At 39.5% G+C, this 26,871-nt stretch overlaps 1 protein-coding gene across 3 annotated transcripts in view; it reads left to right on the top strand.

Moving 5' to 3' along the window:
* Positions 1–26,871, top strand: part of ATP2C1 (ATPase secretory pathway Ca2+ transporting 1) — a 127,922-nt gene that overhangs the window by 13,639 nt on the left and 87,412 nt on the right. The window contains exons 1-2 of one of the 3 annotated variants that reach the window (XM_059065473.2): positions 794–1,075; positions 1,442–1,509. The exons of 1 other annotated variant lie outside the window; for it this stretch is intronic. In XM_059065473.2, the coding sequence (XP_058921456.1) occupies positions 1,504–1,509 (6 nt within the window). In that variant the 5' untranslated portion in view covers positions 794–1,075; positions 1,442–1,503. Of the gene's footprint in view, positions 1–793; positions 1,076–1,327; positions 1,510–26,871 lie in introns of those variants that run through there. One more of the 3 variants, XM_059065472.2, reaches the window with a different exon arrangement.

Genomic DNA, 26,871 nt, shown 5'->3' with positions numbered 1-26,871 from the left:
TCTTTGCAGGATGCGCTGGAACTCAGCAGGTGTACACCTGCCCTCTAGTGGATCTGGGTGCGCGACGATTTAGGTTCAACGTCTAATGTGTCTGGCTTGACATTAAACTCAATCGTCCATCAAAAGTGACCTGTTGGGAGTCTGGGTTAGGTGCTGAGCAAGTGAAAAGTTCAACTGGCAAAAGAGAACCGTTCTTCAGCTTCCATGTGGGGACACGAGGCTTTTAATTGTTCCAGCCTCTCGGGTTGCACACTTGAACGGATGCGAAGCCCTCCCCTGAGCTCTTGTATCTCTTTGCACGCGGGCGCTGAGGCAAACCCCCATCGGGATAGAACTTTGGGAAGTGGCCCTGCGGGGCCCCGCCCCGCGGTCAGCGCAGAGCAGCAGTGACCGGCTTGCAGGTGAGGCCGCGGGGTATCCGCGTCGCCTGCCCAGATTGTGACGGCCGCCCAGCGGGAGCGGTTTCCCGCTGCATAGTCGGGGCGCTCAGACACCTCGGGGGCCCAGAACATGCAGAACATGCCTGCGCCTGCTCGCTCGGTCCGGGCCAGCGGCTGCTTCCTGAGGACGCGCGGCCGGCACGAGTGAGCTGGCAGTTCTCCCACGCTTGCGCCCGGCGGGTGCGTAGAAACGCCGGGCACGTCTCCGGGGTGGCCAAGGGGTCGCCGCGGAGCAGGTGCGGCCGGAGCTGGCGCCCCCAGCCTGAGCCCCTCGGGGCGGGCGGTCGGGCTCCGCTCATTTCCGCCGTCCGTACCCGGGCGTGCAAGTGCGCCTGCGCGCGCGCGCCCCTTGCGGCGGAAGTGGTGGCGACAAAGCTCGGTCCGCCTGGGCCCTGGAGTGCGGGGCGGACCCGGGTGCGGGCGCGCCGGGGCGGCGGGAGGTGGGGAGGGCGGAGCCCAGGAGGCGGAGGCGGGAGCAGAGCAGGATTGCCGCACCGAGCCTCCGGGTCGCCCGAGACCATTCCCCTCACCTGCTGCCCTTCCCGCCCCGCCCGCCTTCCCGGTTGCCGCCCCCACACCGGGAGAGGCGCCAGCCCGGCGCCGCCGCTTGGCGAGCCGCTCCCGCGAGCCCGCGGGTGAGTCCCCCGCAGCCCAGAAAAGGGGTCTGGGGCTTTGGGGGGTGCCCGGATTACCTCTTGTCCCCCGTTTCTAGAAACTTCCAGGTCCTGGGGGCGTCCGGGGTACCCGGCTGGGGGCGTCTCCAGGGCGCTGTCCCGCCCCGCCGGCGTGAGTGGGGGGGATGCGGGCAGCCAGGGGGCGGGCGGTGGGCGGTGGGCGGCGGTCCCTCCCCGCACCCGTCAGCGCCGCTTCTCCGGTTTCTCTTGCAGATGCTGCTGCTAGGGGTGGTGGGCGCATCCGCGGGTCGCGTGGCCGGGAGCGGGGGTGACGGCCTGGGATTCCGGGGGCCTCTCTTCTTGTCCTCCTCTCCTCTCTCTTCCCAGTGTGGCCGTGGCTGACACTAAAGACTTTGTAGCCATCAACCCAAGTGCAGTTTCGATGGAAGATGAAGGTAAAGGCCCCCGGCAGGCGGGTTGCAGCGCGGAGTTGAGGGTGTGGTGGTTGGCTTTTAAGTTGTCTGTCTTTCGCTACCTTTTTAATTCTCTGATTTTATTTTTTCCTTTGATTGTGAAGTGTCCAAGGAATTGCTTTCACATAGGGCGTTTCGGAAATTAAGGTTCTGTAGGGTGACTGAGCTTGATTCTGCTTTCCCGAGGAACCTGCTTCTTTAGCTTTGGGGATGGAAGGGAAGTTTTCATTTCAGATGGCATCTCTGCATGTTTCCATAGCCCCTGAGAGAGGAATCACTCCAGGGGAAGTGGAGATGGGGAGGGAAGGCCCTGCATTGCATCCTTGTATATTTGCATATCAAGCCTTGATTTGGTGTAATTGGATTCGTTTATAAGAAAGAAAACGGTTTTTTATTAAATGCAGCTTTGGGGAAAAAATTCGTTGTTCTTCAGTTCACAAAAATCAGTTCTGATTTTAATGAAATATTATGAGGTGATTTCCTTTCTTAAAGTTCCTCCTCATTTCAAAACGTGCTTTGGGAGGTTGACAGAGGAACCTGTTTGTCCACTGTATGCTGCAAGTGCACTGGATTATCATTCACATGTTACTTGATTCCTTTGGCTTTATAAAATATTTAATGCTTTTCATACACTGATTATTTTCTAAAAGCATTGAACAACTCTGAATCAATGTTGTTTTTCCCCTCCTGAAACAAGCACACTTATTCTTTGGACTGACTTCTGACTTGTGTGTGATAATCTTTTTTCATTTATTCCTTTTTTTTTGTTTTGTTTTTTTGAGTGGGGCTGTAAGTTGCTGTGAAAGATATTTACAAATTACATTTTGTTTTCATGTATCTTTGGTTTTTAAAATCTGTATCTGGTACCAAAGGAGCTGCAGTTGGGCTTGCTGGCTGCTTTCTAATCTGTTTTTCTCTTGTTGAAAATGTAAGCTTGATTGTCCTAAGTAGGACTAGTTATTTTAAAATAGGCTTTCCTTATATGCGGTAATCTGTTTTGCTATCTGAGACCCCTGGGGTATGAGGGAAATATGATGAAAGGCATGATTATCTTGCTTAATTTTACTCTGGATGGATAATTAGTGGAAGACATTTTCTGAAATACTTATGTATATAACTGCAGCGGACTTTTACTGTCTAACTCGATCTTTAGAAACAGCATTCAAAAGCAATAATTTTTGTCTGGTGGTATGGAAAATCAGTTTTCTGAGTTTTTTTCCACTTTGTCTTTTAGTTTATAGATTTAAGGAAAGCAGATCCTTTTTGTACAAGAGACAAAGAATATTAAATGCATTCACATACCTGTTTCTTGGTAGTTGAATCTTAAATAACATGTTGAACTTGAGCTTCTGCTTTTAGAATGTTACCAGATTTAAGAGTGTAGCCTAAAGTCAGTGGATTGTTAGATGTTGCTTTTCTGTTTCTTGATCTCTTAGGAAAAGGAGCATGACTAATAAAGCTGGCTCTCATTGTCTGTTCAGGTGGGAGGGAGTGGTTGTCTGAGTCTCTGTACGCTATGGCCAAATAATGATTTGGCCTCATAGTAAATAAAAGGTTTTACAATTCTTAAAAACTAGTGGAGGTTTTCTGCCTCATAATGATCGAGGCCATTTTTGTCAGTTTCTCATTACCGTAACACTTCTTTTTCTTTTCTTAAACATTTTTAAGAACTTGTATATAGCCTAGAAATTTTCACAACCAATTGGCCATTTTGAAATAACATAGATTACTGTCGCTTTCCTTTTTACAGTTAGTATTCTCTTTTATATGAGATACAGTAACATCTTAGGGGTGTGAAACAAAACCAGACTGGAATTATACCTTAACCACTAAAAGTTGTGTGACTTTAAGCAAATTAACCTTTCTAAGCCTCTGTTTCCTCATCTATAAATCGGGATTGATGATACTTAGCTTACATAGTTAGGAGGGTTAAATGAGAAACTCTGTATAAATTCTCTTGGGAGAGAGGATGGCAAGCATTTAAGAGCATGCACTGTGGAACCAGGCAACTTGATTTGAATGCTGGATCCCCACTTACCATCATTTGGCCTTGTGCACATTAGTAAAGTGTTTTGTGCTTCAATTTCTTTATCTGTGAAATAAAGATATTGATAGAACCTACCTTATTAGTAGCATGTAGGTTATTAGCATTTAGAGTAGTATCTGGCATATGTAGTAGTGCTCAATAAATGTTAATTGTAAATAGCCTAGCCCAGTGTTTGCATACTAATATGCCACCTGCCATTAATGTTGTTACATTGTTTTTTTTGTTAATTAATTAATTAATTAATTAATTTAGGGCTGCATTGGGTCTTTGTTGCTGTGCGCCGGCTTTTCTCTAGTTGGCAGTGAGTGGGGGCTCCTCTTCATTGCGGTGCGCGGGCTTTTCGTTGCGGTGGCTTCTCGTTGCGGAGCACGGGCGTCAGTAGCTGTGGCTCGCGGCCTCTAGAGCGCAGGCTCAGTAGTTGTGGCGCACGGGCTTAGTAGCTCCGTGGCATGTGGGATCTTCCCGGACCAGGGCTTGAAGCCGTGTCTCCTGCATTGGGAGGCAGATTGTTAACCACTGCGCCACCAGGGAAGCCCATGACATTGAATGTTGAAAGGTGATACAGTAGTGGCCAAAATGCTCTGTGTGAAGTTTTCATTATTAGTTAGGGAGTGGATGGAGTTAAGTGCAGAATTTTCTATAGTGTAAGCCTTTAAGCCCGTAGAGAAGTTGGGGCTCTACCAACAAACCAGAGGACAGTGTAGAAAGAGACAGGCTTGGATTTGAATCTGAATAGGTAATTTTTTTCCTCTAGTAAATATCTCATGAGTTACTATGTTTCTCAGCTTTTTCAGCTGCTGAGTTTTCCCATCTGGAAATGGGATAATGGCATCTTTTGGAGGGTGGGTGTGAGGAAAGATTGAAGCCTGGTATGTAAAGTGCCGAGAAGGATGGTTGATACACAGTTACCCTGCTGAATGACTGAGTGATTGCTGCTGTTCCCCAGAAACAGAGACTCCTCCAGTTGGTGTGTAGATAAGTTCCGCCTACCTCTAGGTGTGCATAGGATGGAATTGCTAGTGGCCGTGGGAGCGGGAACCTGGGAGGTCCTTAGGGAGTGTGCCCTGTCTACAACTTCATCCATGTGGCTCCTTTCAGCCACGGTGCTTATTTCTTTTGGTACTTCAGTTTCATTTCTTCTGGACCTTTCTCCCATGGCCCATTTAAACTTTCTCGGCAAACCTTGATCAATTTTTAGCCTTAGCCTCCAGGATGCATCTTGAATACTTAGAGTCAGTCATTAGAAGTATCTGAAGTATTAATTTCCTGGAATTTCAGGGACTGGCTCTAGACTTCCATTCATGGGTTAGGATTTTATCCACATCTTTTGGAACTCCTTTTTGCATGTTTATCATAGATCGAAACAGATACCATTTATGAATTGGAGATGCACAAGTAAATGGCTCTTTTTCTGATTAAAAAAAAATTAATCATTTGTATGTTTAAAGGGATGGTTTATTAGAAAAGATATTTCTAGCTGGAGAAATTTGTAAATAATTTCTCCTTCCCAGTAATGGATTTTTTTCTTTGGAATAACTTTGGTCTATCTCATAGAAAAACCACTATAAATTTAATGAACATGAAACTATTTAACATAGCCTTAAATATAGAAATATAATAATCTTCAAGATTTTAGGACAACTTAATTTAAGGTTAGAGGCATGGCTAATCCATCTAGAATAAATTCCCTTGATTTTTTTGTATAGCATTTGAAAATGATAGTACGTTTCTTTATACTTTACTTTTTAAAATTGTTTATTATTCAAGTTCAAATTGTTAGTCACTAGAAATATGTTAAGAAAAGATTGTGTTAGGATACTTGGAGGAACTGTAAGGAAAAAGGGGTGAGAAACCATATTAATTGTATTTTTTTAACTAAAAATAAGAAACCAAGTTATAAAAATAATTTATATCTTTAGGTGTGGAAAATATAATTTATAATGTTTGCAGTTTTGATGATAAAATAATATTCTTAATCAATATTTCTAGAAAAGGGTTGAAACTAAAAGATTATGTGATAGCATTTGATAAAGTGTAGTAATTTAACCCAGAGGAAGTATGCTGCAGAGAATATTTGTAAGTAGTAATCTCCTGACAGTTGAGTCCTAAATACATGATTTGTCTTAATGTTTTTATTATTAATTTAATGTCATTAGAACTCAACTCTGTTAACTGAAGCAGTATCAATCAGAATAGTCTCCTAGGGAACATTCCCCTTGGAGTTCAAGGCTGATTTTCTTTTGAGATCTTGGTTAACCATAATCTGTTTATTAACAAGGTTAAATTTTGTTTTAAAGCTGGAAAGAACACCTTAACTTGATGGTAAAGTTAGCTGGGAAAATTTTAAATTTTAAATTATATTGTTACATGTAACATCTTAGACATCTTTGTAAGTTCAAAAGTTCCTCCCATGTTTACTTTGTTAAATAACAGGTTCTTTTTATAGTGATTTCAGGCATCAGTTGTGACAAGATTATTTTTACAGTTTTCATATGGACAAGTGTTAGTAAAAGGCGGTAAAGTAAAAACTGGTTGGATGAACTCTAGGTTAATGCCATTATTTCATATAGGAAAGGATTTCTCCGAAAAAAAAATGTCAGGCCATAAATGCAATTTCCTTTATATGGCTGGTATTTATATGCATTGGTTAATATGTCTTCTGTCTTCAAGGTTTTAAGTTAATATTGACAAAGGTATACATCTTAGAATTACAGTCATTTCTTAGTATCAGGGGATTGGTTCCAGGAACCCCACGGGTATGAAAATCTGAGAATGCTCAAGTCCTTTATACAGAATGGTGTAGTAATTTACGTATGGCCTGTGCACATCCTCCCTTACACTTTAAATCATCTCTAGATTACTTATAATACCTAATACAATCTGAATGCTATATAAATAGTTGTAAAAAACAATGTAAATAGTTGCTAGCATGCAACAAATTCAAATTTTGCTTTTTGAAACTTTCTGGAATTTTTTTTTAGTGTTTTTGATCTGCAGTTGGTTGAATCTGCCACACAGAACCTGTGGATAAGGAGGGCCGAGTTACTCAAATTGTGTTCAGTTAGATTAGTTTAGACTAAGCTTATTGGATACATTTAGAAAAAAAATGGAATGAAATGTTACAAGTCTATCATAGGTTATGGACAGAGAAAGACAGTAGTAGCAGGGGTCAGAAACATCATTTTAAGATGGTTGTAACTGGGCATCTAATTCAACTTCAATCTCTTTCTTCCTGCATCAGATGTTATAGAATGTGTGAATTGGAATTATGTCTTTAATATTCCTGTTAATGATAATTTCTTGGTAAAGGGGGGTCTTTTGGCTTGACTTTTGATCATTTCATCAACTTACTGACCTAAACTTGTGTCCCCCAAGAGGAAATAACAGAAATTTAGCACAACACATTTTTTATTCTTTCAGAAAACTCTGAGACGTTGAAGGATCCTTGTAGAAATTATTTTCATTTATTTATTTAGTTACATAAAACAAATAACCTGATAAAGTTGGAATAGCAGTATGACCCTGACACTGAATATATTTGCTACCCTGTACTGGTGTTTGATTTCAATTCTTTACAGGAAAGCTCAGAAATAATAAGGCAGAAGTATTTAGGATGTTACCTGTGATACTTTTCTTGATCTTTATTTTTCTGAACCTGTGTAGTACAAATTAAGACTTTTGATTAGATTGTGAATTTCAGATACTGGATTTAAAGTTATTTTGATTGTGATGTCTTAAAGTCCAAAAGGACAAAGCATTTCCTAAGAACCATTAATATAATGAAGTTCTGTTCTCTGCCTAGGAGAGAGATCAACTTTATTTTTTGTTTTTAAATTATGTATTTATTTGGCTGCGCTGGGACTTAGTCACTGCACATGTGATCTTCGTTGCTGTGTGCGGGATCTTTAGTTGTGGCGTGTGGGATTTTAGTTGCGGCATGCGGGATCTAATTCCCTGACCAGGGATTGAACCCGGACCCCCTGCATTGGGAGTGTGGAGTCTTAACCTCTGGACCACCAGGGAAGTCCCAAGAGATCAGTTTTAAAACAGATCCTGGATTTGTTTCTCATCTTAAAGCCTTTCATTTACAGTATAAATAAATTAACATTTTTGTGCTGTATAATATGTTATGAATGTGTTGTATATATATATAAATATATATGTTTGTATGCAGTTATTTCACTAGATTTTGTTTGACTTTCTGTTTTAGAGTTTCCCTAGTGGAATGTTTGCTATACCTACCTCTGGGTTTAAACATTGGGAGGGGCAGAAATGCTAGTTGGTTCAAGCTTTCTTTGGGAGTCTTACCTCACTTCCCTCTTGAGTGTCAGTTCTCCATTCCCTTGGAGCAGGCAAAAGTGGTGCATGGCACAAGTGCCAGAAATAGCATGCGAGCCACTTTTTAATGGCACGTGAACTAATCTCTCCTGTGTCCTTTTCTTAATGCTTGTCAGGGCTGCTCCTTACTGCGAGTTAACATCTGAGTGAAAGTGTCTGTGATGGGATGTCTCATCATTTCAGTTTCCTTTCCCACTCCAGAAAAAGGGGATGTGGTCTTTGCCAACTACTCTTTGATATTTGCCAGCCCCCTACCCTAGCGGTTGGTAGTTCAGTTATGATATCTTGATGTATACCGTTAATTCATTTGAGGTACCAAGAGAGGTGAATTTCTTCTGATTTCTCCTGGTAGTAGAAAAAGGCAGGGAGCTGGCCTTGTGTCTACATTAGAATGATGGGAATGGAGGATAGGGATGGATGAGAGAGACATTTTACTCCTAGGCAAAACTAGCAGAGCTTGGGCAGTATCTTGATAACAGGGAATGAAGGGGAGGGTTGAGTCGGGAGTGACTACAAGCCGTTGAGCCAGTGCATATGGGTGAGTGGCGGTGCTGCTGACTGGCTGAAGGAGTGAGCTCACGTGGGCGCTGGCCAGAGGGCGGGTGTTGGAGGTCACACTGTCCTTGTTTGGAGAGAGGTTTGTTTTAAAATCGAACACCACTTGGGCTAGAAGACCAGGGTTCAAAGTAAGCTCTTGAGGGCGAAGACCCTCAGTTGTCCCTAATTCAGTTTGAACAGGGTCTGGCACTTAGCCCTTGTCCATTGAATGAAAATACTGCCTTCTTCACTCTAACTCAGTGGTTCTCAGCTGGGGACAGTTTTGCCCTCTGTGGGACATTTGCAGTGTCTAGAGAGGTTTTTGTTAATCACAACTGTGGGAGGATGCTTCTGCCATCCAGTGGGTAGGGGCCAGTGATTCTGGTAAACATCCTGTGATTGACAAGACAGTCCCCTGTCCTCACCAAAACAAAGAATTACCTGGCCAAATGTCAGTGGTGCTGAGATTGAGAAACATTGTTCTAGCCAAAGGCAAGGAAGTTAGCTCCTCTAAGCGCTGATTTCCTCACTTATAAATAGATAATAATGACTCTATTTCAGGCTTTTGGGGATGAAATAGGACAAGATGTGTAAGTGCCTGGCATGAAAGAGCTGCTCAGGAAATACTAATTTCCTTTACCTTGGCTGATGAATAGATTTGAGGAAATTATTTTTATCATTGGTCTTTTAAACAACTTCTAATTTCAAGGCTTCACATATTTTTCTGAGACAAGTGGGATGCCTAGCAAAACTATAGTTGCGTTTATTATCTTAATGCTTTTCTCATGGTTTCATCAAATTATATTTTTGACTCTGCTTTGGCTTGAGGTTTGAGTATTTCATGATTTGTTTCTATTAGGCAAAAATGTTAAAATCTGGGTTAAAAGTTTTTACCTACTAATCATGTAGGTTAAATATATTATTTTACTTGCTTTCAGAACTTTTAATGTTTGAAAGCAGTATTACTGTTCTTTGAAATTAAGACTGAAGTGTTCTGAGTTATTTGTTTTGGAAAATGCCATACATACCTCGTATGTCTGTGATGTCCTTTACCTTTTTATCCATTTACAAAATTTCAAGTAGGATCCTCTCAGAAGACAGCACTTTCCTTCAGATTTACTTATTTAGGGTGTAGATAGGTGGCTTTCTTTTACTTGTCAAGTACCTCTTTATTCTCTTTTGTAAAGTGTGGACATTACCACCGTCTGTTCCACTCATGTTAGGGACAGGACACGTGTATTTTCAATTCTAATACAAGAGAGCATTCCCTTGAAAGTGCATTCTAATCATAGCCTTACTGTGTTTAATGTTTATTTACATGTATACAACTCTCATTTTTGTGAGTTACTCAAGAATATGTGTAACTCATATGAGAATGAGTTACACAGCATTCTCATTTGAGAATGAGAGAATACACAGCATTCTCATTTTTGAGGTGTCCTTTGCTGGTACTTTGAGGAGTCTTTCCTTTAGAAAAAAATCAGTTCTGTCTCCCTATGCATTAATTTTCCCATCTGTCACATGAGATTAATAAAGTAAAGCTGATTTTGTGGCAGCAAAGAAATTCTCATTCAACTTAAATCTATAGGATTCAAAGTTGGTAGCTTTTGATGCCATTAAGTTGTGTCTGACCACAAATTGCTGGAAGGGCTTGCACAGCTTCCTGTGGTACCTGTAGCCCTCTAGGTCAGGTAAGTACAGGGTGTGAAGAAGGCCACAGTCATGTTTTTGATTTCATAAGAGGTTGGTTTGCCTTAGCCTGTAAAATTAAGTCCATCAATTAACTGCTGCCTGAAATGAATGCCATTGGCGTAGGAGGTAGTAGGAGAAGGAATTAAGGAATCTACCATTTGTTTGTATGGTTGAATTACTGGCTAGTCCATAGATTTCAAAGACAGTGAATTCTTTAACAAAGGAAGACCACAGTCTTTTAAATTCTCATAATACTGGTAAAATAATTGTTGCTAGCTGAAGGCTTTAAAAAACAGTAGTTGTATGTTTAATAATAAAAGTAATTTTTAACTTATAATAAATAACTTCCTCTTGTAAGGAGGTACTTTGAAACTGCAAACATCCTGCATCTCATCATACTTTTTGAAAAAAAAAAAATAAATTTATTTATTTATCTTTGGCTGCGTTGGGTCCTTGTTGCTGTGCGCGGGCTTTCTCTAGTTGCGGCGAGTGGGGGCTACTCTTCGTTGTGTTGTGAGGGCTTCCCATCTTGGTGGCTTCTCTTGTCGCAGAGGCTTCTCTTGTCGCAGAGCACGGGCTCTAGGGCACGTGGACTTCAGTAGTTGTGGCACGCGGGCTTCAGTAGCTATGGCTCGCGGGCTCTAGAGCGCAGGCTCAGTAGTTGTGGTGCACAGTTAGTGGCTTAGTTGCTCCGCGGCCTGTGGGATCTTCCTGGACCAGGGCTCAAACCCGTGTCACCTGCAGTGGCAGGTGGATTCCTAACCACTGCACCACCAGGGAAGTCCCTCTGTTGCCTTTAGCTCAAAATAACCCACATGCCAAAGTGGCATATCTTGGGAAGACCTGTTAGAACTCCTACGCCCTCATTCCTTCTATATTTATTAATTGCAGTTCTACTGTTAAGGAAGAATTGTCCTTTTTCCTCCATTTACCAATGGTCCAATTATTTATTTACATGGATCTGTGGATATTTATTTTACCATATGGGTTAAAATCCAGTGCTTTGTTGCTCAAATTGTTCCAGCTTTGGTTACTGAGAACACATTCAAATTTGCCTGCTATGTCGTTTCTACAGCGTACCCATCATTTTGTGAGTACTAATTCACTTTCTGGTACCACAGTGCGTTCCCCATGCATCTCATGTTTTTCCTGTTTGCACTAGCCATGGAATCAACCATTTTTCCAAAGGAGGCAGATTCATTTTATTGGAGAATGGTATCTAGAAACCAAGATTTGGGTGCCAGGTGTGCTCAGTACTGTTGGGGTGTTACTGTTTCTAAGTCTTCTCAGTAGACAGAGCTAGCAAATACATGTGTAGTAATACACATTTGTAATTTACATAAAAATATATTTTTATTTCGGTATCTATCCATCTACATGTAGATTAAAAACTATGCATTCATACTGATGCTGCCAGTTCCAATCCCATACCTCAGGGTTCATTCTAGTCCCCGCCTACACCCACCGCCAGCTTTTTCCCTTTCCTTTTACTTCCTTCTCCAGAGGTAAGATATCTGTTCTCATCCACAGTATATTTACTTATTTGTTCAATCTTTGTGCACACAACACAAAAGTAGTTTCAGAATTGCTAACCTTTTCCCCTGTGAGAAACACATTAAAAAAAATTTTTTTGTTTTTAGTAAGATGAAGTAATTACCTATACAGTTTTCATCTTTTTTTATGTTTTTGTTGTCTGAAATTAATTTTCCCTTTTTATGTTGTTTGTTACCAAATTGAAGTTGCCATAGTTATATTTTCTACTTTTTTTCTCCCTTTAACCTTTATGCTATAATAAAGTGTTTAAGAACCTATTCTGATAAAGAGTTGCAATTTTCTGAGTCTGTCACCTTACTGAAAGTTCTGTGTACTTCTGCCTTTTGTTTCTGGTAGATGGCAGGTCTAGTGTTGATTAACTCTGTCAGCTTTTGTTTGTCTGGGAAAGTATTTGTCCTTCATATGTGAGTGATAAGTTTGTTGGCTAGAGTACGCTTGAGTGACAGTTTTTAACTTTCAGTGTTTTGAGAATGTCATTCCATTCCCTCCTGGTTGTAGAGTTTCTGCTGAGAAATCTGCTGGTAGCCTGAGGGGGGTTCCTTTCTAGGTTACCTTTAAAATTCTTTCTTTGTCATTGATTTTTTTTTTTTTTTTTTTTTCTGTGGTACGTGGGCCTCTCACTGTTGTGGCTTCTCCCGTTGTGGAGCACAGGCTCCAGACGCACAGGCTCAGTGGCCATGGCTCATGGGCCCAGCCACTCTGTGGCATGTGGGATCTTCCCAGACCGGAGCACGAACCCGTGTCCCCTGCATCGGCAGGTGGATCCTCAACCACTGTGCCACCAGGGAAGCCCTGTCATTGATTTTGACAATTTTAATATAATATGTCTTGGAGAAGGTCTTTTTGCATTGAGGTAATTAGGTGTTCTCCTAGCTTCATGGGCTTGTATATCTGGTTCCTTTCCCCAGGTTTGGGAATTTCTCAGTTATTATTATTATTATTATTTTTAACATCTTTATTGGAGTATAACTGTTTTACAATGGTGTGTTAGTTTCTGCTTTACAACGAAGTGAATCAGTTATACATATACATATGTTCCCATATCTCTTCCCTTTTGCGTCTCCCTCCCTACCAACATCCCTATCCCACCCCTCTAGGTGGTCACAAAGCACAGAGCTGATCTCCCTGTGCTATGCGGCTGCTTCCCACTAGCTATTTTACATTTGGTAGTGTATATATGTCCATGCCACTCTATCACTTTGTCACAGCTTACCCTTCCGCCTGCCCATATCCTCAAATCCATGCTCTAGTAGGTCTGTGTTTTATTCCCATCCTACCACTAATCTCTTCATGACATTGTTTTTTCTTAGATTCTATATATGTGTGTTAGCATACGGTATTTGTTTTTCTCCTTCTGACTTACTTCACTCTGTATGACAGACCTCAGGTCTATCCACCTAATTACAAATAACTCAGTTTCATTTCTTTTTATGGCTGAGTAATATTCCATTGTATATATGTGCCACATCTTCTTTATCCATTCATCTGTTGACGGACACTTAGGTTTCTTCCATGTTCTGGCTATTGTAAATAGAGCTGCAATGAACATTTTGGTACATGACTCTTTTTGAATTATGGTTTTCTCAGGGTATATGCCCAGTAGTGGGATTGCGGGGTCGTATGATAGTTATATTTGTAGTTTTTTAAGGAACCTCCATAGTGTTCTCCATAGTGGCTGTATCAATTTGCATTCCCACCAGCAGTGCAAGAGTGTTCCCTTTTCTCCACACCCTCTCCAGCATTTATTGTTTCTAGATTTTTTGATGATGGCCATTCTGACCAGTGTGAGATGATATCTCATTGTAGTTTTGATTTGCATTTCTCTAATGATTAATGATGATGAGCATTCTTTCATATGTTTGTTGGCGATCTGTATATCTTCTTTGGAGAAATGTCTATTTAGGTCTTCTGCCCATTTTTGGATTGGGTTGTTTGTTTTTTTGTTATTGAGCTGCATGAGTTGCTTATAAATTTTGGAGATAAATCCTTTGTCAGTTGCTTCATTTGCAACTATTTTCTCCCATTCTGAGGGTTGTCTTTTGGTCTTGTTTATGGTATCCTTTGCTGTGCAAAAGCTTTTACGTTTCATTACGTCCCATTTGTTTATTTTTGTTTTTATTTCCATTTCTCTAGGAGGTGGGTCAAAAAGGATCTTGTTGTGATTTATGTCATAGAGTGTTCTGCCTATGTTTTCCTCTAAGAGTTTGATAGTGTCTGACCTTACATTTAGGTCTTTAACCCATTTTGAGTTTATTTTTGTGTATGGTGTTAGGGAGTGTTCTAATTTCATACTTTTACATGTAACTGTCCAGTTTTCCCAGCACCACTTATTGAAGAGGCTGTCTTTTCTCCACTGTATATCCTTCCCTCCTTTATCAAAGATAAGGTGACCATATGTGTGTGGGTTTATCTCTGGGCTTTCTATCCTGTTCCCTTGATCTATATTTCTGATTTTGTGCCAGTACCATACTGTCTTGATTACTGTAGCTTTGTAGTATTGTCTGAAGTCAAGGAGCCTGATTCCTCCAGCTCCATTTTTCCTTCTCAAGATTGTTTTGGCTGTTCGGGGTCTTTTGTGTTTCCATACAAATTGTGAAATATATTTTTCTAGTTCTGTAAAAAATGCCAGTGGTAGTTTGATAGGGATTGCATTGAATCTGTAGATTGCTTTGGGTAGTATAGTCATTTTCACAATGTTGATTCTTCCAATCCAAGAACATGGTATATTTCTCCACTTATTTGTATCATCTTTAATTTCTTTCATCAGTGTCTTATAGTTTTCTGCATACAGGTCTTTTGTCTCCTTCGGTAGGTTTATTCCTAGATATTTTATTGTTTTTGTTGCTGTGGTAAATGGGAGTGTTTTCTTAATTTCACTCTCAGATTTTTCATCATTAGTGTATAAGAATGCCAGAGATTTCTGTCCATTAATTTTGTATCCTGCTACTTTACCAGATTAATTGATTAGCTCTAGTAGTTTTCTGGTAGCATCCTTAGGATTCTCTATGTATAGTATCATGTCATCTGCAAACAGTGACAGCTTTACTTCTTTTCCGATTTGGATTCCTTTTATTTCTTTTTTTTCTCCGATTGCTGTGGCTAGAACTTCCAAAACTATGTTGAATAATAGTGGTGAGTGTGGGCAACCTTGTCTTGTTCCTGATCTTAGTGGAAATGGTTTCAGTTTTTCACCATTGAGAACGATGCTAGCTGTGGGTTTGTCATATATGGCCTTTATTATGTTGAGGAAAGTTCCCTGTATGGCTACTTTCTGCAGGGTTTTTATCATAAATGAGTGTTGAATTTTGTCAAAAGCTTTCTCTGCATCTATTGAGATGATCATATGGTTTTTCTCTTTCAGTTTGTTGATATGGTGTATCACTTTGATTGATTTGCGTATATTGAAGAATCCTTGCATTCCTGGAATAAACCCCACTTGATCATGGTGTATGATCCTTTTAATGTGCTGTTGGATTCTGTTTGCTAGGATTTTGTTGAGGATTTTTGCATCTCTGTTCATCAGTGATATCGGCCTGTTGTTTTCTTTCTTTGTGGCGTCTTTGTCTGGTTTTGGTATCAGGGTGATGGTGGCCTCATAGAATGAGTTTGGGAGTGTTCCTCCCTCTGCTGTCTTTTGGAAGAGTTTGAGAAGGATAGGTGTTAGCTCTTCTCTAAATGTTTGATGGAAATCGCCTGTGAAGCCATCTGGTCCTGGGCTTTTGTTTGTTGGAAGATTAGTTATTATTTCTTTAAATAAACTCTCTGTTTTCTTCTCCTTGTCTTCTCCTGGGATACTTATTACCCTAATGTTGCCCTTCCTAAAAGAGCCTGATAGCTCTTGTAGAATTTCCTCATTTTTAAAGTATCTTATTTCTTTTCTCTTCTAGTTGTATCATTTCTAGATTTCTGTCTTTGAGACAAATTCTCTCTTCCATATGGTCTGCTCTATTTCCAGTGCTTTATAATTCATTCTTCATCTTGTTTATTGAGTTCTTCAACTCCAGAATTTCTGTTTGGTTCCTTTTTAGCGTTTCAGTCTCTTTGGTAAAGTGTTCCTTCTGTTCATTAGCTTTATTTCTGAGCTCATTGAAGTGCTTTGAGTTTTCCTGTAGCTCATTGAGTTTCTTCGTGACAGCTATTTGGAATTCTCTACCAGATTGCAATATTCTGTGACCTTAATTTTGGTTCCTAGAGAATTGTCCTTTCTTTTTTGTGGTACAGTGTTACTGTGGTTATTCACGGTGCTTGATGAGTTGTTCCTCTGCCAGTGCATTTGAAGTGGTGACCGCCTTTCTGCTGGATTCTGAGCACTTTCCATCCTCCACTACCTCTGTCGGAGGTGTGGCTTCAGTGCCCTCATTGTTTCCTTTTCTGCCTCCAGAGTTGTTGATACCTTGCTTCTGCCAGTGTCACTAGTGTTAACGGTGACGCTACCTGGTGGTGCGCCCCAATGGTGGGCTCGTCGTTTGTGTCCGGGATCCTCTGAGTTGCAGGCTCCGCTGCTCTGGGAGGGGGAAGGAAGTGGGTGGGAGGAGCTGGGGTTGCACAGATGCCTCTGCTGTGTTGGGTGTTGTAAGGTGTGAGAGCTCCGCTACTGCAGGTAGGTGTGGGGCATGGAGATATGGGTGCTTCAGTGGCTGGAGGGGTGTTGTCTCAGGCCCCACAGCTGCTGCTGCCCAGTTAATCTGGGGACTGCTGAGGCTGGGAGGCTGGAATTGTATTGTGTGTACTGCCTCCCCTGCTATTACTGGCTTCTCTGGGGCTGAGGGCTCAGCTGCTGAGGTGGTAGGGTGGGCACTGCAGGCAGCACCTCCCCTGTGTGTTCCAGTCCACTCACCTTTATATGTACTAATGTGTGGAATTCTCCAGCATCCTGGTGTGTTGGACAGAGGCACCTTTTGTTGCATTGTGGCTGTTTTACTGGTTGTAGATTGAAAGGGAGAGACCAAGGGAGCTTTTCACTCTGCCATGTTGCTGATGTCTGAGAAACACGTTTTTAAACTAGAGGACAGTATTTGTCTTCAGCTTTATAGTACAGTCTAAATCTGTTTTCCAAAGTTACTTAGGCTAGTTCTTTTCTTCCCGACCTACTTCTGTAAGGTTGTGTTACTCATTTGTAATAAAATTATGTTTATTAACTGTTTGTATTCTCTTTTAGTTTCTTTCCACATCCTGTTTGCTTTTTACTTTTTAAAATCTTTTGAAGTAAATGGTGATTATATCCCTCCTCCATATCTGTAATGAATATACCTTCATAAAAGGGCTGGATTTGATTAAAGTTAGGTACAGCTGTAGTGTGCTTTGGCTCATAGCAGTTTACTTGAAAGGAACTGTACTCTGGAGATGATTCTCTTGGGCTTGCTCATCTGGTTCCTTAGTTACAGCTCTCATTTCTACATCTGCACTTGGAAAGTTGTTCTATGTATGGTCCCATGACTATAAGTGCTTGAAATCAGTGCCCCAATTAATCTTCTTTTTTCTGGATGCATAGTTTTAGACCCAAAGTCACCTACAGACTGAATACTAATTCTTTTATTGCTGGGGTAAATCATGACTTAAATTACTTTGTGGATCCTGTCCTTTACTGTTTTTCTTTTTTAAGATATAATTCATGTACTGTAAAACCTGCATTTTAAAGTACACAGTTCAGTGTTTTTTAGTATATTCACAAGGTTATGCATTCATCTAATTCCAGAACATTTCCGTCACCCCTGAAAGAAACCCCTTACCCATTAGCAGTCACTTCCTGTTCTCTCCTTTCCCCAACCCTGGCGGCTACTAATCCACTTTTTGTTTCTGGATTTTCCTATTCTGAATATTTCATGTAAATGGATTCATACAATATGTGACCTTTTGTGTCTGACTCTTTTCATTTTAGCATGTTTCCAATATTCAGCCATGTTATAGCATATATCATTTCATTCTTGTTTTTTTTTTTGGTTAAATAATGTTCTGTTGAATGGATATGTCACATTTTGTTTATACATTTATCAGTTGATGAACATTTGGGTTGTTTCTACTTTTGGGGCTAATATGAATAATAATGCTGTGAACACTCTTGTACAGGTTTTTGTGTGAATATGTTTTCAGTTCTTTTGGGTGTATACTTGGGAGTGGAAGTGCTGCCTTATATGGTAATTCTATGTTTAATTTATGGAGGAACCCCTACAGAGGTTGTATAATTTTTTCATTCCTACCAGCAGTGTGTTGAGGGCTCTGATTAATTTCTCCACCTCCTCTCCAACACTTATTTTCTTTCTTTTTTAAAAAAATTTCCATCCCATGGGGGTATGAAATGGTATCATATTGTGGCTTTGATTTGTATTTCCCTAATGACTAATGGTATCAAGCATCCTTTCATGTGCTTTTTTGGCTATTTGCATATCTTTGGGGAAATGTTTATTCAAATCCTTTGCCCCTTTGATGCAGTTATTTGGTTTTTTATTGTTGAGTTGTAAAGATTCTCTTTGTATTCTGGATCCTGCGTAACAATGTATACTATACATGGACTTGCACAGGCGTACAAACAGGTTTGTGCAGAGGTGTTTACTGCAGCACTTATAAGACCCTTATCAGACATAGGATTTGCAAATATTTCTCTCATTTTAGATTGTCTTTTCACTTTCTTTTGTGTCTTGCAGTACAAACTTTTAAAATTTTGATGAAGTCCAATTTATCTATTGTTTTCTTTTGCTGTTTGTGCTTTAGATGTTATAGCTAAGAAACCACTGCCTGCTTCAAGGTGATAAAGATCTGTGTTTTCTTCTAGGAATTTTATAGTTTATAGCTTTCACTTGATTCATTTTGAGTTAATTTTCATATATGGTGTTAGGTGAGGGTCCTGCTTCATTCTTTTGCATGGAATATCCAGTAATCCCTGCACTATTTGTTGAAAACAGTTATTTTCTCCATTGAATTGTCTTGGCACTCTTGTTAAAAATCAGTTGACCATGAATGTATGGATCTATTTCTAGACTCTCAATCCTGTTGCATTGATCTATGTCTGTTTAGATGCCTGTACCACACTGTTTGGGTTAGTGTAGCTTTTGTAGTAAGTTTTTTTGTTTGTTTGTTTTGGTTTTTTTTTTTGCGGTACGTGGGCTTCTCACTGTTGTGGCCTCTCCCGTTGTGGAGCACGGGCTCTGGATGTGCAGGCTTAGCGGCCATGGCTTATGGGCCTATCCGCTCCGCGGCATGTGGGATCTTCCCGGACCGGGGCACGAACCCCTGTCCCCTGCATCGGCAGGCGGACTCGCAACTACTGCACCACCAGGGAAGCCCTTGTAGTAAGTTTTGAACGTAGGGATTATGAGTCTGCCAACTTTGTTCTTCTTTTTTAAAGATTGTTTTGTCTATTCTGAGCTGCTTGTATTTCCACATCAGTCGACTTGTCCATTTCTATAAAAAAGGCAGTTGGAATTTTCATAGGCATTGCTCTGACTTGCCCTTTACTTTAAGAATGTAATGTTCTTACATAAGTACAAATATAAGAAGATCTTCTTGAACATTTGGGTATCATTTTATTTTCGGTAACTGTATAAAATGGCTTTAAAAGTTTGAGTTAGTAATATTTTATTCCTCCCTTCTTTGCCCTCTTCTCCAGAGAATAACTTACTTAGTGGTTGGTGGGCAGGGTTGGGGGGAGCTGTGTCAATCGTTCAGTAAATGGTGGAGGGACAGTTAGCTAACTTCTGGTTTAAAAAAAAATGTAAAGCTGGAATGAGAAAGGCTTTTTATAAAAACTAAGCATGAGATGAAACCCCAAAACCATAATGCAAAACATTGATCATATAAAATTTTAAAAAGAAAGAAAAAAAAGTAAGTAGCTAAACTGTAAACCAGTGATAAAAACACTTGAAACAAATGACAAAAGTCTACTTCCTACAGAATGCTTTTTATATCTGTAAGAAATAGCCAGTAATTTGTAGGGACAAATGGCCAAAGGACATGAACAAATGTTTCACTGAAAAAGGTTGCAGAAGGCCAAAAGATATGAAAAGGTCACCAACTTCAGTAATGAAGAAATGAGAATTAAAATAACATTTTCCACTCATCAGACTGGCAAAGATGAAAAAATGTGGTTATGCTTAATCTTGGCTAGATTGCAGGGAAAATAGAAGCTCCTGACAGATATTGGGAGTTCATTTGACACAATTCCTTTGGAGAGCATCTTAGTGATAGCTGTCAGAATAAAAAATAACACCCAACAATTCCACATTCAGGAATGTATCTTGTATCTGTACTTGAATAAGCATATAAAGAGATTTGTATAAAGATATAGTATATTTATAACATAAATATAATTGCAGCATTTATAATAGCAGAAATGGTAATAACCCAAATGTCTGTCATCAGGAGGACTAGTTAAACTGGGGCAGTACCATATAATGAAATGCTTTGTGAGCCATTAAACAAAAATGAGGCAGATCAGTATGTGTGGTGAAATAGAAAGGAGGTCCAAGATGTACTGAGTGAAAAAAGCAAGTTGTGGTTATGTGATTCCATTTGTAATTAAAACAAAACAAAACTTGTAACATGTTGGCATAGAAATATCTGGCAGTATACACAGAGTTAACAGAGGTTACTTCTGGGTAGTAGGACTGGGGAGATGCACTTGTTATTTTAAACCCTTTCTTATTACTTGACTGTAAAAAACAATGAGCAGGTTTTTATTTTTTTAAAAAAATCATAAAAATGACTTAGTAATATAATTAAGAACTTATACTAGTTTAGGAGTAATATAATTAAGAATTTATACTAGTTTAGGAGTAAAAGATTTGTCCTTTTCTCTCAAGTTGATTATTTTGTGTATGATCCCTGTTGGTTTGCAGAGGTAAATGGGGTTTTTTTTGGTGTGTGATTTGTATTGCTTTACTGAAAATGGATTAGAATTAGCTCTTGGATACAAATATTTAATAGCATTTAGAACCTACTGTATCATTCCCAAATATTCTAAGTATAGGAGAAAAATAGAATTTGCGATTGTGCTAGTTTTTATTTTGTCAGATGTGGAATATGTAAGTGTTGGTCTGCATTGGAGCCTGATTGTGCCACTGTTCTTTGGGTCCATGTTCTGGAACTTAAAGTTCAGTGTGGAAGGTAGCCATTTCACAGTATCTTCCTTAACCGAGGTAGTAACCTCGGTTCATTGTCAGAAACCTTAGTACCACAGGCGATAGGAGGCAGTGGTATCTCCCTGCACTTTTCCAAATTGTCGAATTTTAGAGTTTGGGGGACCAACTGCCCACCCCATATAAAAATCACCAGTATTCTCTCCTAGAAAGTTTTTGGTGATTGGAAACTCTACACTTTTGTCTGTTGACACTAGTTCTTTCCTTAATTTCAGCAGAATGTGATATTTCATTTAACAGCCTTAAAATATTTGAAGGTGCCTGTCATATCCTTTATTTATTTAGAAACTTTTATTGAAGTCCAATTAATGGTCATGCACTGCCCTTCATAATTCTCTTCTTTAGGCCAAATATTCCTAACTTATTCCACCAGTCTTCTTAAGACCTCACTTCCATAGTATGTCACCATAGTGTGCCACACTTTGCGGCAGACCCTAATGTTGCTCTATACTGAATATAGAATCCTCAGAGTGTGGTTGGATTGGATAGTACTCTGGGGCTGTTACTCCCCTGGCTTAAAAGTTGTACTTCTCATAATGCAGTTTAAGATGTTATTTACCTTTTCAGCAGTATAGAGCCTTAGCATCTGGTGCTCTAGTAGTTGGTTTTTGAGTTTTGGTTTTTACATTTATCTCTAATAAAGTATATATATGCTTTTGTAAATGTGAAGATAGTGGTATATGGTCTATACCCATTGGTTTAGCCTGATAAGCTTGTTTGAGTTATGAGGCAAGGTGGCTGCCCCTCTCTGGCTTCTGAGTTGATGTCATCTTGGATAGGCATGTTATTTAGGTATTTGAGTTATTGATAGAGTATTAAACAGATAGAGCCTAGTGGCACACCTAGTGGCACTGAGTTATTAATACTTTTGGCCCACCTAGCCAGAAATCTATCCAGGTTTAGCCCATGTGGTTTCTGTTTTTGGCATGTGACAGAATTTAAATCATGTTTTTTGGCATCAGGAGACTGTATAATCGTGTTTTTTTTTTTTTTTTTTTGCGGTATGCCGGCCGCTCACTGTTGTGGCCTCTCCCGTTGAGGAGCACAGGTTCCGGACGCGCAGGCTCAGCGGCCATGGCTCACGGGCCTAGCCGCTCCGTGGCATGTGGTATCTTCCCAGACTGGGGCATGAACCCGTGTCCCCTGCATCGTCAGGCGGATTCTCAACCACTGCACCAGCAGGGAAGCCCTGTACAATCTTAATATTCTACCCTTGTGAGAAATTCTCAGATACACACTGCTTTTAAATGGTCATTGTTTTCTCTTTTCCACAATTAAAAAACAATTATCTCTGTATCTGTTCAAAATTTTTTTGGGTGTGTATTGGGAGGGGGAGGATGAGAAGCTTTTTTGCACCAAGGTTGTTTTTAGTTATAAAGAAGCTTTGTGGGCTTCCCTGGTGGCGCAGTGGTTGAGAGTCTGCCTGCCGATGCAGGGGACACGGGTTTGATCCTTGGTCTGGGAAGCTCCCACATGCAGCAGAGCAACTAAGTCCCGTGCTCTACAACTACTGAGCCTGTGCTCTGGAGCCCGTGAGCCACAACTACTGAGCCCACGTGTTGCAACTACTGGAGCCCACATGCCTAGAGCCTGTGCTGCGCAACAAGAGAAGCCACCACCGTGAGAAGCCCGTGCACTGCAATGAAGAGTAGCCCCCACTCGCTGCAACTAGAGAAAGCCCGCGTGCAGCAATGAAGACCCAACACAGCCAAAAATAAATAAATAAAATAAATAAATTTATAAAAAGAAAATGTACAAGTCAATGGTTTTTGGTATTATTACATAACAAAATTTGCTATTTTAACCATTTTAAGTGTGCAATTCAGTGGCATTAAGTACATTCACGATGTTGTGCAGCCATCACCACTATTTCCAAAACTTTTTCATCACCCCAGCCTGAAACTCTGTACCCTTTAAATAGTAACTCCCTATTCCCCCCTCCTTCCAGCCATGGTAACCTTTACTTTTTGTCACTATGAATTTGTTTATTTTAGGTATATAATATAAGTGGAGTCATTTATTGTGACTGGCTTTTTACCCCACTTAGCATAACATCCTCAGAGTTTGTCTGTATTGTAGCATAGTTCAGAACTTCCTTCCTTTTTAAGGCTGACTGATGAGGGGCTTCTGTTGTTTTCCTATTTGTTTTCTGTATGCCGTATAGCTTTTCTGTCCCTTATTTCCTGCACTACTGCCTGTGTTTAGTTGATTTTTTTGTAGTGAAACATTGAAATTCCTATCTTACTGACTTTTGTGTACATTTTTTAGCTATTTTCTTTGTGGTTATCATGAGCGTTGCATAATTGTAAAGTTACAATACCGTAATTTGGATTTATACCAGTGTAATTTCAATAACATATACAAACTCTGCTCCTCTACATCTCCACCCTCACTCCTTTCAGTTGTTGATGTACCCAAATTACATTTTTATACATTGTGTGTCCAAAAACCTAACGAAAAAATACGTTAGTGTCTTAAATCACATAGGAAACAAAATGTGGAGTTGCCAACCAAAGTTTCAACAATAGTAGGTTTTATAATTTTCTGTGTATTTACCTTTACTGAAATCTTTATTTCTTCATATGACTTCAAGTTACTGTCAAGTGTCATTTTATTTCAATCTGCAGGACTCTCTTTAGCATTTCTTGTAGGTCAAGTCTAGTGGTAATGAACTCCCTCAACTTTTGTTTATCTAGGAGTGTCTTAATTTCTTCCTCACTTTGAAGGACAGTTTTTCCAGATACAGGATTCTTAGTTTAGTTTTTTTCTTTAACACTTTAAATACATCAGTCTGCCTTCTTCTGGTCTCCATAGTTTGTGATGAGAAATCTGTTTATATTATTAATGATCCCTTGTATATAATGAATCACTTCTGTCTTGCTGTTTTCAAGATTCTTTGTCTTATCTTTTGATTATTATGTGTCTTGGTGTGTGTCCCTTTGAGTTCATTCTACTTGGAGGTTGTTGAGCTTCTTGGATGTTTATATTGATGGGTTTCATCAAATTTGGGAAGTTTTTGACCATTGTATCTTCAGATATTTTCTCTGCTCTTTCTGTCTTTTCCTTCTTATTGGTGTCTTACAGGTCCTTAATGCTCTGTTCACTTCGATCTTTTTTCTTTCTGTTCCTCAAATTCTAAATTTCCATTGTCATATCTTCAAGTTTGCTGGTTCCTTCTGCCAGTTCAAATCAGCTTTTGAGTCCCCTTAATGAATTTTTAATTTCAGTTATTGTACTTTTGAGCTCCAGGATTACGTTTTGGTTTCTTTCTATGTTTTGTATCGCCTTACTCTTACTACTACTAGTTCTTTTTCTGTTATATATCTTCCAACTACTACTGTGATAACATTTATAAACTATTATACTGAATCAGGAATTTTAGACTTTTTTAAACTCAAAACTTCAAAATAATAAAAACACCATATTTCTTGCGGATCTTTTAAGGACAAATAATTCATCTTCTAACGTGAAAGTGCACTGTGAAAGTATCGTAACTGGAAATTTTTGTTCTTTATAATTTAGGGCTAAAGCCATTAGGTTTACAACTAAAAATTCATTCAAATTACTTTTTGAAGTTACTTTCTGCCTCTTTGGGTTCAGTTGTATCATTTTGGAGTGTCTTTGATTATACCTTAATAAAAGAATTGAAAATTGAAGCAAGGAATTAGAAACATACATGTGAATTACTGATGAAGTTATAAAAGATTTATGCAAGGAGATGCTGAGGAACTTAAGAGAATTTTGATTCTTCTTTTATTTCTCACCTTCTTCTCCAGGGCATATTTTTAACATGGGAACATGAATTTCAATAGAAGGAAGCCCAGTTATTCATAAACAAATGTAAAAACCATCTAAATATTCTGCAACTATTTATAATACGGAGCAAAAAGAGCATTGGCATTTAAGTGAAAGCAGTTAGATCACTGAGTCTTCCTTTGACTCATTAGTTACTTTGGATGACAAGAGTGTTTCCCCCCAGTATAGATCAGGAAAGAGAAAGTTTAAGTATAAACTTAAAGGGTTGAATTAATTCTTAAGTATAGGAGTGTCCAGTTTTGTTTAGGGACATAGTGTTAGTTGAAATGGTTAGGAAAGAAGTCTTAATTTTTCATTTGTCCTTTTAATAGTTACTGAGGACCAGGTATGTGCCAGGCATGGCCAACATTGGTTTGTGTGGCCTGCAGTTCTTGAAGCCATTGAATTTACATTGTAGTGGAGGGCTAAAGACATTTGGAGGAGCTGTGGTAGCAAGTAGGATACTAGGGGATGAGTAATTTAGTTCAGTGTTGTGAGGAGTTGTCACAAAAAGTCTCGTGGAATGAATGGGGTCTGAAGCTTAGTGGGGTGTCGAGCATGCAGGCTGGACCTGGTTCCTCTTGTCTGTAGTGATATGCTGCAGGCATTTCAGGCAGGGGGACTAAGGGGTAGACTTCTTGGCCTATGTAGGCCACTTAAAGAGGTGTGGGTTTGGACTTTTTATTTAGCCATCTCTGAGGCTTTCTGAGTCAGTCCAAATTCAGTTGTCACTAAATATATCAGTTATATATCTTACTAATAATAGAGGATACACCATTCTTGTATCCTCTGTTAGGCAGCATTATTAGGACATGTAAAGCAAACTTAATCGTGTCAAGCAATGAAATATTTAAGTGTAGCTAATAGGATTCTTATGGTCTCCTATTGGGTAACATTCCTTTTAGAGATATTCATGGGTTGGGAGTGTTTAAAGTGAGGTAGGAACTATGATTTCCTTGGGTATTGGGCTTAGAATGTCATTGTTTAATGAAGTTAGTCAAAGCTTAGACTTGTATTATTATTATTATTATTTTTTGCTTTTCAAAACTACTGTACATTACTGCAGTACCAGTTTCTTTTGGCTTGGAAAGGAAACAGCTGATACCAGTGCAGAAATCAAGTTGTCTGGCTAATGAAGTAGGAGGCTGAATCTATGATGTCTTAGCTTTTCTGTGTAACTTGATCCCCCAGTTTTCTTTATCTTTATATTATCCATATACAAAAGTGGTGTTTTCTTGCCTGCTCTTCTCGTTCATGTTGGGGATTGGTTTTTCAAAACATGGCTTTTGTTAGTGTGAACTGATTAGGAATTCATTCCCCTAATTGTGTCCTTGGAAGCAGCTACCGTCATGGTTAGCAGAAGGAAAGTATTGAGTAGTGGATTTTACAAAACCAAAAAAAACAAACTAGGTAAGAGGGCTTTTTTTTTTTTTTTTTTTTTGAGACAGCATATTAAAAATGTGAGCTCTTTTTTTGGTTTGGTTCATTTTATGTAAGACTTTAGTCTCTGTTGGATTACAGATGGTTTACAACAGTATTCAACAGACAACAGTTGGGAATGAATGCCAGAGTCTATTTCTGAATCTTGCTTAAAGAGTTCTGTGTGCTGACAGGGAGAGCAGCTCAGTGCTTTGTGACCACATAGAGGGGTGGGATAAGGAGGGTGGGAGGGAGACATAAGAGGGAGGGGATATGGGGATATACATATACACATAGCTGATTCACTTCGTTATACAGCAGAAACTAACACAACACTGTAAACCAATTATACTCCAATAAAGATGTTAAAAATAAGCAAAACAGAACTTTTATGGCATGGAAAACAACTGCATATTTATAAGATGTGCATGCATTATTTTACTGCTGAAATTTTTATTATGAGTATGAAAAATATTTTTAAAAATAATGATCCAATGCTAAATTTTAAGAGAACTAAATAGCCTACCTAAGTGGTGAAAAAGCAGTGGAAAGGGGAGTATATCTACCTACCCCTTCTGAAAGAGCTTTGAATCCTTTATCCTGTTTTTTGTTTTTTCCTTTTTGCTTCTTTTTTGAGAAGGGTTTGAGAATTAGATAACTGAGATGGAAACAGGTGAGTATATGGCTCTAAGAGTATATGGCTCTAAGGTGAATTAGTTCTCGTAGCAAGACAAAAGAAAGCTTGAGACTTCTCACTTCGCTTTTGCTATCTAAAATCTATATATACCACATCGTTGGTTTTTTTTTCTTGAATTCACGTTCCTTTTAATT

This window comes from Kogia breviceps, chromosome 5 (assembly GCF_026419965.1).
Source record: "Kogia breviceps isolate mKogBre1 chromosome 5, mKogBre1 haplotype 1, whole genome shotgun sequence".
In the NCBI taxonomy this organism is placed as follows: Eukaryota; Metazoa; Chordata; class Mammalia; order Artiodactyla; family Physeteridae; genus Kogia; species Kogia breviceps.
Note: the sequence above shows the minus strand (reverse complement) of the source record. Positions and strands in the feature narration are given on the sequence as shown.